At 40.7% G+C, this 18,033-nt stretch overlaps 1 protein-coding gene across 42 annotated transcripts in view; it reads right to left on the reverse strand.

Moving 5' to 3' along the window:
* DTNB (dystrobrevin beta) overlaps window positions 1-18,033 on the reverse strand; it is a 310,093-nt gene that overhangs the window by 100,351 nt on the left and 191,709 nt on the right. For 40 of the 42 annotated variants that reach the window (XM_064363918.1, XM_021677096.2, XM_021677095.2 and 37 more), the window contains one exon: window positions 9,219-9,296. The exons of 1 other annotated variant lie outside the window; for it this stretch is intronic. In XM_064363918.1, the coding sequence (XP_064219988.1) occupies window positions 9,219-9,296 (78 nt within the window). Of the gene's footprint in view, window positions 1-5,926; window positions 6,449-9,218; window positions 9,297-18,033 lie in introns of those variants that run through there. One more of the 42 variants, XM_021677098.2, reaches the window with a different exon arrangement.

Raw genomic sequence — 18,033 nt, forward strand, 5'->3', positions numbered from 1 at the left:
CCAGCACCCCACAAACATCTCAATCTGAACACGACAACACTGCACTCGCAATCTTTCCCCCCAAACCTGCTCCTTCCACTTGGCTCTGCTGACGGTCTATGATGGATGTGATGCTTGGTCACGCTCAGGACCTCAAGCCTCAGTCCAATGAGAAGAAACAAACTATTAGTTACTATGCTTCTGTCAGCTTGTATTTTTCAAACTAAGGTATTTAAGTACAGACCTGGAAATACTCAAACTTTCTGTTTGAACTAATCTGAGTTAGAACTGGTGAAAGGCTTACCTTAAATGCTTGATTGGAAATGGAATCTAATCCCAACCCAGAAGCAGCTGAAAACTGGCAGTCTGCCCAGGCTGTCAGACAGGCTTTGGACATCTGCCAACACCAAGGACCCTGCAGTTCTCTACGATTACGTGTTAATTTTGAATTACTCTGCTTTTCTGTCTTTAAAAAAAACACAGGAGAAAAAAAACTATTCTTGTGTTGACTTGGTGAGAGTCTCATAAGTTGTTTGCTGAAACCCTCATTAATTATTGCTTTTCTAACAAACTCCGTTTTTCTCATTTCACAGGTAGGAAAAGAATCGTGCACTGAGTCCATATATGGATAGTTTCTGACTTGATCACTTCCATTTTGTTCCCTTTCTTAGTTTCCCCCAACTTTTTTTTGTCTTAAACAAACAAAAAATAGTGATTTTTGTGATTCTTCTGTATTCTGTAGATAACAAGATAAACTCTCTACCTTGTCACCCAGTCAAAAAGCCATTTTAATACAGGCATACCTTGTCTTATTGTGCTCTGCTTTATCATGCTTTTTACAAGTTGAAGGTTTGTGGCAACCCTGAGTTGAGCAAGGCCACTGGTGCCATTTTTCCAACAGCATGTGGTCACCTGGTGTCTCTGTGCCACATTTTGGTAATTCTAGCAATACTTCAAACTTCTCCATTACTATCATATCTGTTGTGGTGATCTGTGACCAGCCATCTTTGGTGTTACTATTGTAACTGTTTTGGAGTGCCATCAACCACGTCTACATAAGATAGCCAACTTAATCACTCAATATGTGTTCTGACTGTTTCACTGACCATCTCTCTCTCTCTTCTCAGGCCTCCCTATTCCCTAAGACATAACAATATTGAAATTAGGCCAATTCATAACCCTACTATGATGTCGAAGTGTTCAAGTGAAAGGAAGAGTTGCATCTCTCTCACTTTAAATCAAAAGCTAGAAATAATTAAGCTTAGTGAGGAAAACATGTCAAAAGCCGAGACAGGCTGCAATTGAGGCCTCTTGTGCCAAACAGCCAAGCTATGAATGCAAAGGAAAAGCTCTTGAAGAAAATTAAAAGTGCTACTCCACTGTACACAGAAATGATAAGAAAGCAAAACAGTCTTATTGTTGATATAAAGTTTTAGTGGTCCCATCACATTACCTTAAGCCAAAGTCTCATCCAGGAAGGCCCTAACTCTCTTCAATTCTATGAAGGCTGACAGAGGTGAGCAAACTGCAGAAGAGCTAGAAGCTAAGAGAGGTTGGTTCATGAGGTTTAAGGAAAGAACCATCTCCACAGCATGAAGGCGCAAGGTGAAGCAGCAAGTGCTGATGGAGAAGCTGCAGCAAGTTGTCCAGAAGATCTAGCTCAGATCACTGAAAGCAGCTACACACAACTGCAGATTTTTGATGAGATGAAACAGGCTTCTATTGGAAGAAGATGCCATCTAGGGCTTTCACAGCTAGAGAGAAGAAGGCAATGCCTGGCTTTAAAGCTTCAGAGTACACGCTGACTCTCTTGCTGGGGCTAATGCAACTGCTGATTTTAACTTGAAGCCAATGCTCATTCACCATTCTGAAAACTTTAGGGCCTTTCAGAATTATGTTAAATTTACCTTGCCTGTGCTCCATAAATGGAACAATAAGACAGCACATCTGTTTACAGCATGGTTTATGGCTCATTCATTCACAATGCATGTGGTTACCTAAGAGCTCTGATAAAGACATACAAGGAGACGAATGTTGTTTTCACACCTGCTAACACACCATTCATTTTGCAGCCCATGGATCAAGAAGTAATTTCTTTTTTTTGAGATGGAGTTTCACTCTTGTTACTCAGGCTGGAGTGCAATGGCACAATCTCGGCTCACTGCAACCTCCACCTCTTGGGTTCAAGCGATTCTCCTGTCTCAGCCTCCCAAGTGGCTGGGATTACAGGTGTGTGCCACCATGCCCAGCTAATTTTTGTATTTTTAGTAGAGATGGGGTTTCATCATGTTGGTCAGGCTGGTCTTGAACTCCTGACCTCAGGTGACCCAACTGCCTCAGCCTCCCAAAGTGCTGGGATTATAGGTGTGAGCCACTGCGCCCAGCCAAGAAGTAATTTTGACTTTCAAGTCTTATTATGTAAGAAATACATTTTGTAAGACTATAGCTGCCATGTAAATTGAAAACCTCTGTAATGGATTCACCATTCTAGATGCCATTAAAGACATTCATGACTCATGGGAGGAGGTTAAAATAAACAATAGGAGTTTGGAAGAAGTTTATTTTAACCCTCATGGATTTCTAGGGGTTCAAGACTTCAGTAGAGGAAGTAACTGAAGATGGGATGGAAAAAACAAGAGAACTAGAATTAGATGTGAAGCCTGAAGATGTGACTGAATTGCTGCAATCTCATAATAAAACTTGAAAAGGTAAGGAATTTCTTCTTATGGATGAGCAAAGAAAGGGGTTTCTTGAGATGGAATCTACTGGTTTAGATGCTGTGAACAGTCTGGGCATGGTGGCTCACACCTGTAATCCTAGCACTTTGGGAGGCCGAGGTGGGTGGATCACCTGAGGTCAGGAGTTCAAGACCAGCCTGGCCATCATGGTGAAATCTCATCTTATGAAAAAAAAAAAAAAAAAAAAAGATGCTGTGAACATTGTTGAAATGACAACAAGGATTTAGAATATCATATAAACTTAGTTGACAAAGCAGTGGCAGGGTTTGAGAGGACTGACTACAATTCTGAAAGAAGTTCTACTGTGGGTAAAATGCTATCCAACAGCATCACATACTACAGGAGAAATCTTTCATGAATGGGAGAGTCATCTAAGGGGACAAGCTTCATTGCTGTCTTATTTTAAGAATTTGCTACAGCCATCCCAATATTCAGCAACCACCATCCTGATTAGTCAGCAGCCATCAGCACTGAGGCAAGACCCTCCACCAGCAAAAAGATTAGGACTTGCTGAAGGCTTAAGACGATCATTAGCATTTTTTAGCAATTAAATATTTTTTAAGGTATATACTTTTAAAATACACACTGCTATTGCACACTTATGAGGCTATAGTATAGTGTAAGCAAAACTTTTACATGTACTGGGAAATTTAAAAGTTTGTGTAACTCATTTGATGGCAATATTCACTTGATCGCGACAGTCTGGGAGCAAGCCCGCAGTGTCTCTGAGGTATGCGAGTACTATTATATTGCAACTCACCTCTTAATTTGGCCATGTTTCTACAGTTCAGAAATAATATTTATACTGTGGCATTTTCTGATTTTTAAAAACTGCTTTTCTTTCTTATGAAGTATAAATGAAAGTAAATACACTATGATAAAATCTCACCCTTCCCTAAAAGTGCTAGCAATTAGGACTACTCAGAATTATAGGCTGTAATATTTACCAGTTTCCCATCCAAAGATGGTATTAGGTCCCAAGTCAATACATTATCAACAACTGAACAAAACAGAATACAAAGAATTATTTCTACTTTTGAGAGAATATTATTTTATTTGTTAAGAGAAATAAAGGTGAGGTGTTAGGGAAAAAAAGACCTCTCCTAAAACACATCTATGCAAAGGGAGGTGTGATATAATACATAAAATAGTTTTTTCAGAAGCCACGGAAAAGAGAAGCCCATAGCTGTAATTCCTAAGTCCTTCTACCTTCTCCAGGGACGATAAGCCAATCATTCTGCATCTGTGTTTCCAGAGTGTTCTAATTCCTGGGGTTGGCTTTCTTCTGGGCTGCTCTTACTTTCAGCCTTTATGTTCCAGTTTTCTCTGTTAAGTTTATTACCACTCATCCATTTGCTTGGCTGCTTCCAAAATTTTGTTGCTATTGTTTCCTCTTCCATTTTTCTTTGTACTTGCAAGTTTTTACTTAAAAAAAATCCCTTCGCTGTCATTTTAGTGGTGCTTCAGGATGAAACGGCAAATGTGGCTTAATATGCCATGCTGTTACTTCCCTTTTCCCTGTGTCTTTAAATTGCAATTATCCTATTTGCAGATTTTTACCTTTGTATACAGAGTGTGTGAGTGTTCAAAATGCATCATTTGGTTCATGGTTTAATGGGTTAATGGATCACAAAAGGACATACCTAGGCCTGGTTCAGATGAATGTGTATTAACTGGATACTCTGAATGTTGTCCCTTTCACAGGAGGTGGCTAAGACTCCCAGGAAAGTGCAAGAGCATCAGCAGTTACACATGGATGGCTGCCTTATGTGAAGAAGGAAAATTCTGGAAGTGGAAATGCGTATGGGAAGGTCTGTGTATGTGCATGTGTGCACACAATTACGTGCTAGGTAGGAAAACCATGCTCTGCTAACGACCTTCGTTACTATTTTTTGCGAGAGAAAGGGTGCAGTGGCTATTCATGGGCATGATCACAGCTCACTGCAGCCTCAAACTCCTGGGCTCAAGTGTTCCTCCTACCTCAGCATCTTTTCTCTCTTCTTTTCATGACAGTATCCCCTTCTTTGGGGGAAATGCTTCTCTCTCTGCTCTGATGCCATAGGTCTAATGAGCATGGCCCCTCACATACACACAAGGATGGGCAGTAATGCAATCCAGGACACAAGAATCCTTCCTTGCGTTTTTCTAATCCAAGGGAGAAAAAGCACAACCCCCGGAGAGGCAAGACTGTAGACAGGTGTGTGTCTGGAGCCATCGGCAGCTTGGGAGCAGCTGTTCCACAGTGGCAGGGAGTGAGGCAGCATACGGAGAGGCAGCTCTGAAGAGGAGGGCTGTCTGGGGACATTCCAGCTGCTTTCGTGATCTGTGTACTCTCCTGCCCTTCCCTTTCTGCTTTTTGCCTTTGCTTTGTGGGTTTTGCCTTTTAAGTTTCGATGTTAATACTTGAAACTAAGGAGATATAACATTAATATACCAACCGAAGGCACAAAGCACAGAGTTGCATACTGAAGGTTTTTGTTACTTCCACAGTTATATGAAATTCCCACAGAATTGTTAAGCTTTAAGTATCCATAAATAATTACAGCTAAAGCTTTAGAAGACATTTACAAATAAAAAAACATTAGCATCATTTTCCATATTAATCTGAATAGAAGGCGATTTAAAATAGTAGAACAGTACAGAGGAGTAGAACACAATTCACATTCTGAACCTTCGGGAAAAACAGGTCTAGACGCAGGCAGGCCTTGGAGGAACTAGACAGGGGTGGGGTCTCACTCTGTTGTAAGCCTATGTTTTAAAGCTTTGAAAAGATTTGTTCTTGTTTGTTTTTAAACGTAGTATGCAGATGCTTTTAAAAGAAAGTAAATTTCAAGTAACGATTTAGCCTAAGGCAAAGACAAGATTTCTTTTCAGTTATAAAATATCAATTTAGAGAGAGTAAAAGATTAGGGAGGGCAAATCCCTAGAGTAGTACCTCTCAGGTACATGATTTATGGTGTCTCACATGATAGCCAGCATCTCTGCCATTTAAAAGGTCTGCTGTAAAAAGTAAAGCTTGCATTCGGATCATCTTTTATTTGGACTAACATAGCATTACTTTTGACCACTGTGATTATCACTACTTTTATATGCACTGCCTATTAAAAAGGTAGGAACTAGAGCACTTAAATTTTTCCTGCATTTTTATCACTGTGTACGTTCTTGTCTCATTCAGTGATTTACGTCTTAGGATGAGTTCTAAAAGAAACCTCTTATTCTGGAGAGCAGCTATTCTCTCTCCATGAGGATTCCTGTCTGGGCCTAGTAAGGCTCTGTGGCTGGCAGGGCGTGCTGGCTCCTGGCTTACATTTGACTCTGGCCACACAGGTCTGTCCACATTCAGAGGAGGGAGGAAAAGCTGAGGAGTCCTTAAGGATGCAAGTAGAATACTATCTGGAAATTTACACTGTTTGGTTACTGGGGCCATGAAAAGTCAAGTCTATGAATTAGATAATTAGTATCCACATGGTATATCACAATTTCATACTGAATATAAATGAAATCTCCTAAAATCCTGGGGATGTATTGGTAGGGTACAAGCATTTGGTTTCTGTGTAGCCTCTACTCAAGTAATTGTGCTTCTTGATCAGTCAGAGTTCAACCTTCTTTTCTGGTTTGCGCTTTGGCTGCCTTTGGTCTGCTGGTCAGCCCTTGGATGGTTTACGATAACTACTTCTAGGGTGGGCTAATTCCATCCAGAAAGAGGTGCTGGCTGAAATGCTGACTTTAAGACGAAACCTTTTTTTTTTTTTTTGAGATGGAGTCTCTCTCTGTCACCCAGGCTGGAGGGCAGTGGCGCGATCTTGGCTCACTGCAACCTCCGCCCCCCGGGTTCAAGTGATTCTCCTGCCTCAGCCTCCCGAGTAGCTGGGACTACAGGTGTGCGCCACCATGCTCGGCTAATTTTTAAAAAAATATTTTTAATAGAGACGATGTTTCACCATGTTAGCCAAGATAGTCACTATCTCCTGACCTCATGATCCGCCTGCCTCAGCCTCCCAAAGCGCTGGGATTACAAGTGTGAGCCATCGCGCCCAGCTAAAATGAAATCTTAATCCAGGCTATGAATTATCTGAAGCAGCTTTCAAAAATGACAGATATCATTTTGTGACTGGCAATCACAGCTGGCCACTTACAATTATGCCTGGGGGTGTAACACAGGAAGCCTAAAGCTCAGTCCTCTACAGAGGTGGCTCGGATTATTACTGCTCCCTTTAGTCTTCTCAAGCAATAAAACATTGTCCAGAAAGCCGTACTCCTTCTAACAGCCTCTAGCAGCTACATTCAGCTGTGGTCACTGAATGTAGCACACATAACACATGGTACCCCTTGTCACCAGGCACCAAGGTGTACACTCTCATGTACTCAGGTGACTTAGGTGACAGAACTAGTAAATGATGAGAAGAATTCAGATGGGAAATGCTACTGAATGAGATGGTATTCTTATAATTCTTATGCATGAAAACTATGACCTGAATTCTTTGAATAATCTACCTTATTTGCCTGGTTTTGAAATGGAAATATCTTTGATTTAGAGTCTGGGTTTGAATTCTGTGAGTGTTTAACATAAAGAACTCAAGTCCAAGGACATCAAGGGTTATCATAATATCTAGGTAGGTGGGACAGGCTTAATTGCTTTGTATTCATCCATAAAAATTCCTTTCCTGCTTGAGAGGGCATTACTGGTAAATCATTCTGTCTCTTCCTCACTTGTTCTCACATTCCAGCTTCCTAAGTCATAAAAATAATATATTAAATCCTCACATAAGCCCCAAAAGGTAGATATTATTTTTGTCCCCATTTTAGAAAAAAAATTGAAGACAAGTCTGGGTGCAGTGGCTCCCATCTGTAATCCCAGCACTTTAGGAGGCCAAGGTGGTTGGATCACTTGAGATCAGGAGTTTGAGACCAGTCTGGACAACATGGTGAAACCCCATCTCTGTTAAAAAAAAAAAAATACAAACATTAGCCAGGTGTGGTGGCAGGTGCCTGTACTTCCAGCTACTCGGGAGGCTGAGGCAGAAGAATCACTTGAACCTGGGAGGCGGAGGTTGCAGTGAGCTGAGACTGGGCCACTGCACTCCAGTCTGGGAGACAGAGAGAGAGAGACCATGTCTAAAAAAAAAAAATTTGACGACAAGAACATTTCAAGGTCAGCAAAGAACCAGGATTCAAACTCAGACAGAGTCTGGCCAAGAGTCCATGCTCTGGTGCCCTACACTACTCAGCTCTGCCCAGAAACATGGCACGACTGTCTCGCTGCTGGAAAGTGCCCTAACAAGGCTGAAGGTAAGCACTCTTACCTGGTCAGGTCCTGAGTCTCCATGCGGGTAATGTATTTTCAAGCCACTCTGGTTTATTAAGTCCCTAACTTCTCTCTTCAGGGTAGTTCTACACTTAACTGGTTAGCTTCCTTGTTGGGCTATTGCCCTAACTTGCTTGATGATAAGAATCAGCTGGAATAAAAATGTAGCTTCTCAAGATCCTATCTTTAGAAATTCCAATTCACTGGGTCTGATGTTGTCCCAGAAATCTGTTTTTAACAAGAGACCCAGATGATTCTTCCTATCAGTCAAGTTTGAGAAACATTGCCCTAGGAGTTCTAGCCAATGGGAACAAACATCATGAGTCTTAAGCACTATATATTAAGTCAAAACTTCTATAGCATTTCTATAGCTAAATTAATCCAAAGCAATCGGTACATATGGCACAAAGTAGTTTTTTTTCCAGGAAGGACTAGGGGGTGGGCTGGAATGTCTTTGCGGTTTTCTTGTTTTTGAGTGATGACTGTTAGAAAGAATTCTTTAATGGCCGTGCCCTTGAGGGAGTTTTTGCATTGCTCTGGTCATGGAAGAGCTTATACCAAATAGAAAGCCATTTTATACAGTTCTTTTAAGTCCTGCCTGAGAGAATTTGGGAGAAGAGCAAATTAAATAAAGAGGAGAGAGAAGTACACAGTGCTCATTCCTTGAAGGCCCCTAAAGCAAACTCCTTGCATAACCGAAAGAGAGAGACTCAGGCTTTTCAACTTAAATATTTATAAATCATACATAGAATGATTTAGGGTTAAATTTTATAAGGGATTCATTCAATTTACATAGTCTAATCAAAAATCAAAAATGATATTTGACATTTAAAGAATTCAAAGGCAAAAAAACTGTTGAAACTCATGATTATCAAAATATTGTTTAAGGTTAAAAAACAGATCTGAAACATGCCTAATCGGCTCTGACACTGTCATCACTGCTTGTCATAAATGAAGTTTCCACCTGAGGCACCACTGAAAGCCAAACTTCAATTGCTGTATTTGTGAGTCAGTGAGGGAAAAAAAGGAAAATAAAAAGTAGAAATTAACACTAAAAGACGGTCAAAGGAAGAGAAAGCAAACCAGTCCTTTCTGCCCTGTGGAACAATGTGCTTCTCAGGCCTCATTTCTGACGAGTGCATTGCAAATCAGTAGCAGAGGCCAATACCCAAGTCGAAGGCACAAGACATACATACCTCTTGGTGGGAGTGGGCACTCCAGAGGACATGTGGCTAACCACGGTGTCATTCATATTAGTCAGAGGGCGAGGAGGACTGAAAGAAAAGACATTTACCTTACATTAATAATTACCAACTAGGGGAAACAAGGGAAACGCCGATAAGGGTGATAAGAGCAAAGGGACCAACCATCATTTGCGATAAGCACAGTGGGACCCATGGGGAGTGGAGCAGAAATCAATACTTCAGGCCTAAGTAAATTCAGCAAAGGAGGTTCTCGCTCACAAAGCCACAGGACCACTGAGCTGTGGGTACCAGAAGCAATTGATTATAAACACACTACTACAGGGCGTAACTTCAGTGGCTTTTGCTTTGTAGTTTTAGTACATAAAAATTTAGATTCTGGGGCCGGGCGCGGTGGCTCAAGCCTGTAATCCCAGCACTTTGGGAGGCCGAGGCAGGTGGATCACGAGGTCAAGAGATCGAGACCATCCTGGTCAACATGGTGAAACCCCGTCTCTACTAATACAAAAAATTAGCTGGGCATGGTGGCGCGTGCCTGTAATCCCAGTTACTCAGGAGGCTGAGGCAGGAGAATTGCCTGAACCCAGGAGGCGGAGGTTGCGGTGAGCCGAGATCGCACCATTGCACTCCAGCCTGGGTAACAAGAGCGAAACTCTGTCTCGAAAAAAAAAAAAAAAAAAAAAAATTTAGATTCTGCCTCTCAGTGAATTTCTCTACATTTTAGGTACAAGAGGACTAGGTGTCTGGCATTCGTCGTATATGACAAAGGTCATAGCATTGAGGTGCATGCTGTTCCTGAGATTTGGTTAGAGCTCACTGCTTTCCCTCAGACTTAGTTTGCAAACTTCTAACCAAAACAAACTGTTAAATACCACATTCAAAAATAAGACTCTGAAAGAAACTTTTATTAATTATCTACTAGAATCATCTTAACAACAAATCCAAATTTTACACCTATACTCTAATTAGAATATTGTCTTTTATAACCACTAATCCAAATTTAAACTTGAAGGTTAGCACTTTTGGTAATTTGTCTTTAGTTGCAGGTTTTCTGGACTCAGGTCTGTCCATTTCTCCTTCTTGTGAAAGTCCTGAAGGAATGAATTCAAGCATCTCAAAAGGAGCCTAGTATCTTGCCTTCCAGCCATTCCTCAAGTCCTCTCCCTCCCTACCAGGTTCAGCTACAAAACGTTTCTGTCTTGCATCTGGAACCACATGACTATTGCTAAATTCTTGTGGAAAATCTCTCACTTCCTCTTTTAAACTGGAAGAAGTACAGTCATGTGCCGCATAATGATGTTTAGGTCAATGACAAACCACATATTGTTATAACAGATTATAATACTGTATTTTTACTATATCTTTTCTATGTTTAGATACACAAATACCCTTGTATAACAGCTGCCTCTAGCATTCAGTACAGTCACGTCATACAGGTTTGTAGTCGAGGAGGCTACATACGTATATAGAGTATACTTACACAAACCAAGGTCATTTTGCCTGCCGCATACCTAGGCTGCATCGTGTAGCCTAGGTATGCAGCAGGATAAACCATCTAGGTATGTGTAAGTACACGCTAAGATGTTAACACAAAATTTCCTAACAAAGCATTTCTCAGAATGTATCCCCCACTGTTAAGTTATGCATGATTATACTTCTCAGATTTGTCCATCAAAAGCATAAAAGTGAAGCTGAAAGTCCTTCTCTCATATTTAGGTGCTTGGGAACTACTACCTTCTGGTTTCTCCTTCCGTTTAAGGACAGTTAATCATGTAAAACGTTTTTGGAGAGGTTATACTTAGTAATTCTTGGTGAATATTAAGGGATCACAGCTTTTATTGTTATGCAGGTTTCACAGTACATTCAAATAAAAGTTTAAGGGGAAATATTTAAGGGAGAGCCAAGGAACCTAGAGGTTAAAGAAGGATCTCTTCCTCTCTCCATCTATCTATGCACTCCTTTTTTTCTTCTTAAATCAATTGCATTCTATGTAGGGATTTTTAAAAATAACTTTTTTCATTTAAAGGAGAGGATCTGAGATGGAAAGTAATTTGCAGAGAACAGATTTAGGGCTCTTGATTTTTAAGCCATAGTACTATGCTTATGGTTCTACATTCCTCTCTTTGTGTGACATGTCCCTAAGTAAGACATTTAGACTTGAAATACGCCTGTCTGGGCTAGAAGTCAATTCCAAGTTATTTATCTGACTACCTATTTATCTGTCTTCAGACAGATATCCAATGGTGCCCCAAACTTCCAAGCCTATTAATGCTAGTGGCTGTGCTGAGTTACAATCAATTAATCAATTGTTTTAGGTTGACTAATGATGGAAGTAAACACAGAGATTAGCTTACATTCAGTCTTAAATTTATATTTTTGCAGGTTCTTTTATGTCAATTGTCCAACTGAAACAGAGACGATCCCTATGAATGAATCAAATCCAGCTCAACCTCCCAAAGTGCTAGGATTATAGGTGTGAGCCACCATGCCCAGCCACCTGCTATATTTCAATATTAAAGATATCACTGCATTCCATTTCCTTTCTGGTATTTTCAGAGAAAAAAATGAGAATAAAAAATTCTAATTCCTAGAACATAAATCCATGCAATAAAATTTCATGATTTGTAACAACTTGTTTGGTCTGATACCACAAACATCTTTATCATCATCAATATCTCTCAGTATATATCATGTTCAGCAATTATAGCACAAATATCAAAGCCTCTTCTCTAATATTCAAAACCAGACAGTAATAGTTATATCATAAACTATAAAGGAATCGTAACTGATCCCCAAATGTCATAGTCTTTCTGAACTCCTAACATGTTTTGCTAGAGAGACAGGTATATGTCTGCAGTTTAAAATGAAAGAAGCACTTGCAAACTTAAAGGTCTTGACCACAACTCACCATGAAAGCCAACAGCTCGGATGTATTCTTAAAAGGTGTAACATGGCCTCGGGAATATAGTGAGACATTGTCTCCCCAGGCTTTTTGTAAAAAATTAGCCTGCTGGCTGGGCGTAGTGGCTTACATCTGTAAAACTAGCACTTTGGGAGGCCAAGGCAGGGGGATGGCTTGAGCCCAGGAGTTCAAGACCAGCCTGGCTAACATAGTGAAACTCCACTTCTACAAAAAAATACAAAAATTAGCTTGGCATGGCTGTGCAAACTCATAGTCCCAGCTACTCAGGAGGCTGAGGTGGGAGGATCACCTGAGCCCAGGAAAATCAAGGCTGCAGTAAACTGAGATTGTGCCACTGCACTCCAGGCTGGGTGACAGAGTGAGATCCTGTCTCAAAAAAAAAATAAAATAAAAATCAGTCTGGCATGGTGGCATGTGCTGCAGTCCTAGTTACTCAGGAAGCAGAGGTGGGAGGACCATTTGAGCCTGGGAGGTGAAGGCTGCAGTGAGCTGTGATCGCACCACTGCACTCCAGCTTTGGGCGACAGAGCAAGACCCTACCTCAAGAAAAGAAAAATACTAAAAATGACTTCTGGCTCAAACAAACATACAAAACCTTCATGGTTCTTGCAAGACATAACCGAAAAGAGTATTTCCAGGTGTAGAGCAGACATTAATGCTACAAATTATAGAAACTTAAAAAAACAGAATTGGCACAACTTATGACATTGGTTTTGTTGATCTTTAACATTTAAAACTAGCTGAATACCTTAAGCATGTCACCAGATTTCTGTATTTGCCTTTGGTACAGATCTCAGCAAGGTATAGGCACTAATCAGTTTCATGATACCAAAATGGGCACCATCCACCACTTGGTCCAGAAATTTGGGAGGTTCCTTCTTTGTTAACAAGACACACCATTTTTTTGATGGGATAGAAGAGGATGATGATATAGGTAGAAGGTATTTACTAGTTAGTAGAGGTGGTTTTTAAAATACTTGGCAAGAATTTGGTACTTTTTTTTTGTTTGTTTTGAGATGAAGTCTCAGTCACCAGGCTGGAATGCAGTGGCATGATCTCGGCTCTTGGCTCACTGCAACCTCCGCCTCCCAGGTTCAAGCAATTCTGCTGCCTCAGCCTCCCAAGTAGCTGGGACTACAGGCGTGTGCCACCATGCCTGGCTAATTTTTCTATTTTTAGTAGAGACAAGGTTTCATAATGTTGGCCAGGATGGTCTTGATCTCTTGACCTCATGATCTGCCCACCTCAGCCTCCCAAAGTGCTGGGATTATAGGCATGAGCCACCGCGCCCGGCCAAGAATTTGGTACTTCTTAATCAAAAGGAAAGAGTCAGTGTTACTGGGTGCCTACTGATAAAAGTAAGACTATCTTTATTTCAATGACCTAACTGTATATAGATGGAGACAAATATGCAAACAAATCATCACAATGCCATGTAATGAGTGCAGCAGTGAAGTATGGTCGGTCCTCCATGTCTGTGAGTTCAACCAACTGCAGATGAAAACTATTCAGAAAAAAAAGTTCCACAAAGTTCCAAAAAGTAAAACTTGAATTCACCATGTGCTGAGTACTACACTGAATCCTTGTGAAGAAGTGATGTGTAGGCATTGTATTAGGTATTACAAGTACTCTAGAGATGACTTGAAGTATATGGGAAGATGCACATAGGTTATATGCGAATACTATGCCATTTTATTCCAGGGACTTGAGCATCCTTGGGTTTCCATATCTGTGGGGGCTCCTGGCACCAACCCCCATGGATACCGAGGGACGACTGATAGGCCAAGTGCTGAGAGTCACAGATGAAGATCAGGTACTTCTGCCTGGAGGAATGAGTGTCAAGAATAGTCAAGGAAGCCCTCAGAGAGGAGGCACTATTGAGAAGAGTTTTCCAGATACAGAAAAAGCATTAAGGGAACCCTAGATAGAAATGGTACGTAAAATGGCATAAAAATCCAAAAATACATGTCAAATCGGGTCTAACTTATTTATTTGACTCAAAGGCACCTGAAAGGGAGTGGCTGGAAACACATCTGGAAAGGTAGAGGACAGCCAGGATGTGAAAGCAGCTTGCCCTATCACAAGGTAAGAGATGTGAACTTGACATTGCAAGCAGTAGGGGAAGCACTGAATATTAGACAAAAACCAATGTGACTATCACATCATTTTAAAAGCTCACTCCAGAATCTTGCAGGTTGGTCTTTTATCAGGAGTGTGCATGGATAAGATACCCAAGCCCTACCCTCAGTTCAGTGACTCTGAATTTCTAGGGGTGAGGGGAATCTTTTCCCTATATAAAAATCAGTCAGGTAGGATATACTTGGAAGTGGGGGAATGGAAGCTGGGAGGCCACCCAGGTAAGAGGTTATGGCAGTTGTCCAGATCAGTGAGTATGAGGATGGACAGTGGTAGTGAAGATAGGGGAGCGAGAAAAGGAAAGATATTGTGAAGACAAAACCAGTACGAGAGGGTGACTGATTAAGTACACAGGGTTAAGGAGTAGAGAATAAGAGACTTTTATCTTGGCTACTGGGTGGTAAAATATCCAAACTAGAAAACACAGAGTAGGAAACAAGATCTGAGGTTGGAAAGGAGGAGGGATGGGTAGACAGAATAAGCAACAAGATAAGAGTGAATAGGATTTTAGTTCTGAAATTGTTGGGTTTGAAGTACCATTGATAAGTACAGGTAAGTGGATGTCTAGAAAGCAGTTGAAAATAGGAGAATAGAACTCAGATGAAATGTCAAGTTTCAACATATATGAGTGTCATTACTTAAACAGTGTTCATTTCAGTATTCTGAACACTAAACATGTGCATTTATTTATTTTTTTGGGATGGCGTCTCTTGCTCTGTCACCCAGGCTGAAGTGCAATGGCACCATCTTGGCTCACTGCAAACTCCGCCTCCCAGGTTTAAGCGATTCTCCTGCCTCAGCCTCCTGAGTGGCTGGGATTACAGGCACCCACCATCATGCCCAGCTAGTTTTTGCATTTTTTGGAGAGATGGGGTTTCATGCCATGTTGGCCAGGCTGGTCTTGAACTCCTGACCTCAGGTGATCCATCTGCCATGGCCTCCCAAAGTGCTGGGATTATAGGCATGAGCCACCGTGCCCAGCCAAAAACGTACATTTATATTTACTGTTTTTAGGTGGGGTAGGAGAGGTTTGGGGAACTAACTGTGCAGTAAGAGGGTGGCTTAGATAATAGGAACAGAGGTTGTGGTTATTGGGGAGACACATCTCCTACTACAAAATACAAACTGAGCTTACAGGTAGAAATCATTTTCATGCAGTTCCCTTGTGGCCAGACCACTCCAATTCATTCTGGTGATGCTCTGAAATATAGACTAACTAGAAATTAAAATTTCTACAATATCTCTCTTAAGAGTTTTTAAATCATCTGTAAGAATAGATGATGAATGACTTGTATGTTTAAAAATATTTCAGGCCAGGCACTGTGGCTCACGCCTGTAATCCCAGCTCTTAGGGAGGCAGAGGCGGGAGGATAGCTTGAGCCCAGGAGTTCGAGACCTGCCTGGGCAATACAGCGAGATCCCGTTCTTTAAAAAAAAAAAAAAAATTCAGGACAGGCTGGATGTGGTGGCTCACACCTGTAATCCCAGCACTTTTGGAGGCCAAGGTGGGTGGATCATGAGGTCAGGAGATCAAGACCATCCTGGCCCACATAGTGAAACCCCGTCTCTACTAAAAATACAAAAATTAGCCAGGCATGGTGGCAGGTGCCTGTAATCCCAGCTACTTGGGAGGCTGAGGCAGAAGAATGGCTTAAATGCAGCAGGCAGAGATTCCGGTGAGCCAAGATTATGCTACTGCTGTACTCCAGCCGGGCGACAGAGAGACTCAGTTTCAAAAAAAAAAAAAAAAAAAAAAAATTCAGAACAGATTATATATAACTGTATATTTCTTTCGTTTATCAAATATTTGCCTATGATGTGACAGGCACTGTGCTAGCTTCTGGAAATAAAAATTAAAAAGATGAAAACTTAAGTCTTACAAAGAAGAAAAATTTAGAAAAATAATTATAATATAATGTAGTAAATACTTAATAGAAGAAAAACTGCTATACACATGGGAAAATATGAGATTACCTCATCCCATAAAGAAAAATATATTTCTAGGGTGTTAAAGAGTTAAATATAAGCCAGGCATGATGGAACACACCCACAGTCTTAGTTATGCAGGAGGCTGAGGTGGGAGGATCATTTGACCCCAGGTTTTTGAGGCCAGCCTGGGTAACACAGCAAGACCCTGTTTCTTAAAGAAAAAAGAAGAGTTAAATATAAATGTTTAACAACATAAATTAAGAGAAAAGATATAGATTTATGAATAGAGAGGATTTTCTTAGCTCAAAAGCAATGGAAAAATTAGAAAAACACCAATTAATTTGAATTGTTAAAACCATCAGAAAAGAAAGAAAAAAAATTTAAGGAACTACCTGAACAAATGTGACACAGCAAAAATTAAATACCTGCATACACAAAGGAGTCACACTACTTTACAAGAAAACTGCAGGGATTTCAATTTAGATAAATGGGCAAAGTAAAAATATGTGTTTAAAAAGAAGAAATACAAATGACTCAAGAGAAAGTTAATTAAAAATTGGCCAGGCACGGTGGCTCACGCCTGTAATCCCAGCACTTTGGGAGACCGAGGCGGGCAGATCATGAGGTCAAGAGATCGAGACCATCCTGGCCAACATGGTGAAACCCCATCTCTACTAAAAATATAAAAATTAGCTGGGCGTGGTGGCATGCGCCTGGTAGTCCCAGCTACATGGGAGGCTGAGGCAGGAGAATGGCTTGAACCCGGGAGGCGGAGGTTGCAGTGAGCCGAGATTGCACCACTGCACTCCAGCCTGGCGACAGAGCAAGACTCTGTCCCGAAAAAAAAAAAAAAGAAAAAAAAATCATAGGCTGTGCACAGTGGCTCATGCCTATAATCCCAGCATTCTGGGAAGCCAAGGCAGGAAGATTGCTTGAGCCCAGGAGCTCGAACCCAGCCTGGGCAACATAGCAAGACCCCATCTCTACAAAAAATTAAAAAATTAGCTGCGTATGGTGGCACATGCCTATGGTCTCAGCTACGCAGGAGGCTGAGGTGAGATTGCTTGAGCCCAGGAGCTCATCAAACCACTGCACTCCAGCCTGAGTGACAGAGTGAGATCCTGTCTCAGGGGAAAAAACAATTATAAACCACTTCCTCTGGGAAAAATAATGATCTTTTTAAAAAGGCAATCCTTAAGAGTTGAGAGGGTTTTCTGACATACGTCCTTAATTTATTACTAGTCAAGAGTGAAAGTAAAAAGGTAAGCCAAATTTCTAGAAAGCGATTTGGCAATACGTCCATCAAAGATCTTAGAAAACATTCAAGCACTTTGGCTCAGTACTTCTTGTTCTAAGAATCAATTCCAAAGACTAATTAGAAATGCACAGACAAATTTATGTTAGCAAATATTCAGGGAAGTGTTATTTATGATAGGATAATTCTGAAATTATCCTAAGTGTTCAAATACAAGGAAAGGAAAAGTAAACGATGGTATATCCATAATTACAGGATATTATGCTGTCATTAAATAATAATGCTTATGGTGATTTTTTGATTACTTGGAAAAATGCTCAGCATATAGAAGGTAACAAAGATAACTATGATAGCTAACAATTATTGAATGGTTGATATTTATCACACACTTTAGAGCTTTAAATACTTTATTCTATCTTCACAATAGTCCTACGAAATTATTTATATGTGCACACAGCACACTCAACTACATAATAAGCATAAAATGAAACACCTGAAGGGAATATCCTCAAATTAACATTTGAGGATAAGTGGAATTATGGGCAGTTTTTCCTGCTTGATTATAC

The sequence above is a fragment of the Aotus nancymaae genome, unplaced genomic scaffold, assembly GCF_030222135.1.
Source record: "Aotus nancymaae isolate 86718 unplaced genomic scaffold, 86718_ANA_hifiasm-v0.15.2.pri h1tg000057l, whole genome shotgun sequence".
In the NCBI taxonomy this organism is placed as follows: domain Eukaryota; kingdom Metazoa; phylum Chordata; class Mammalia; order Primates; family Aotidae; genus Aotus; species Aotus nancymaae.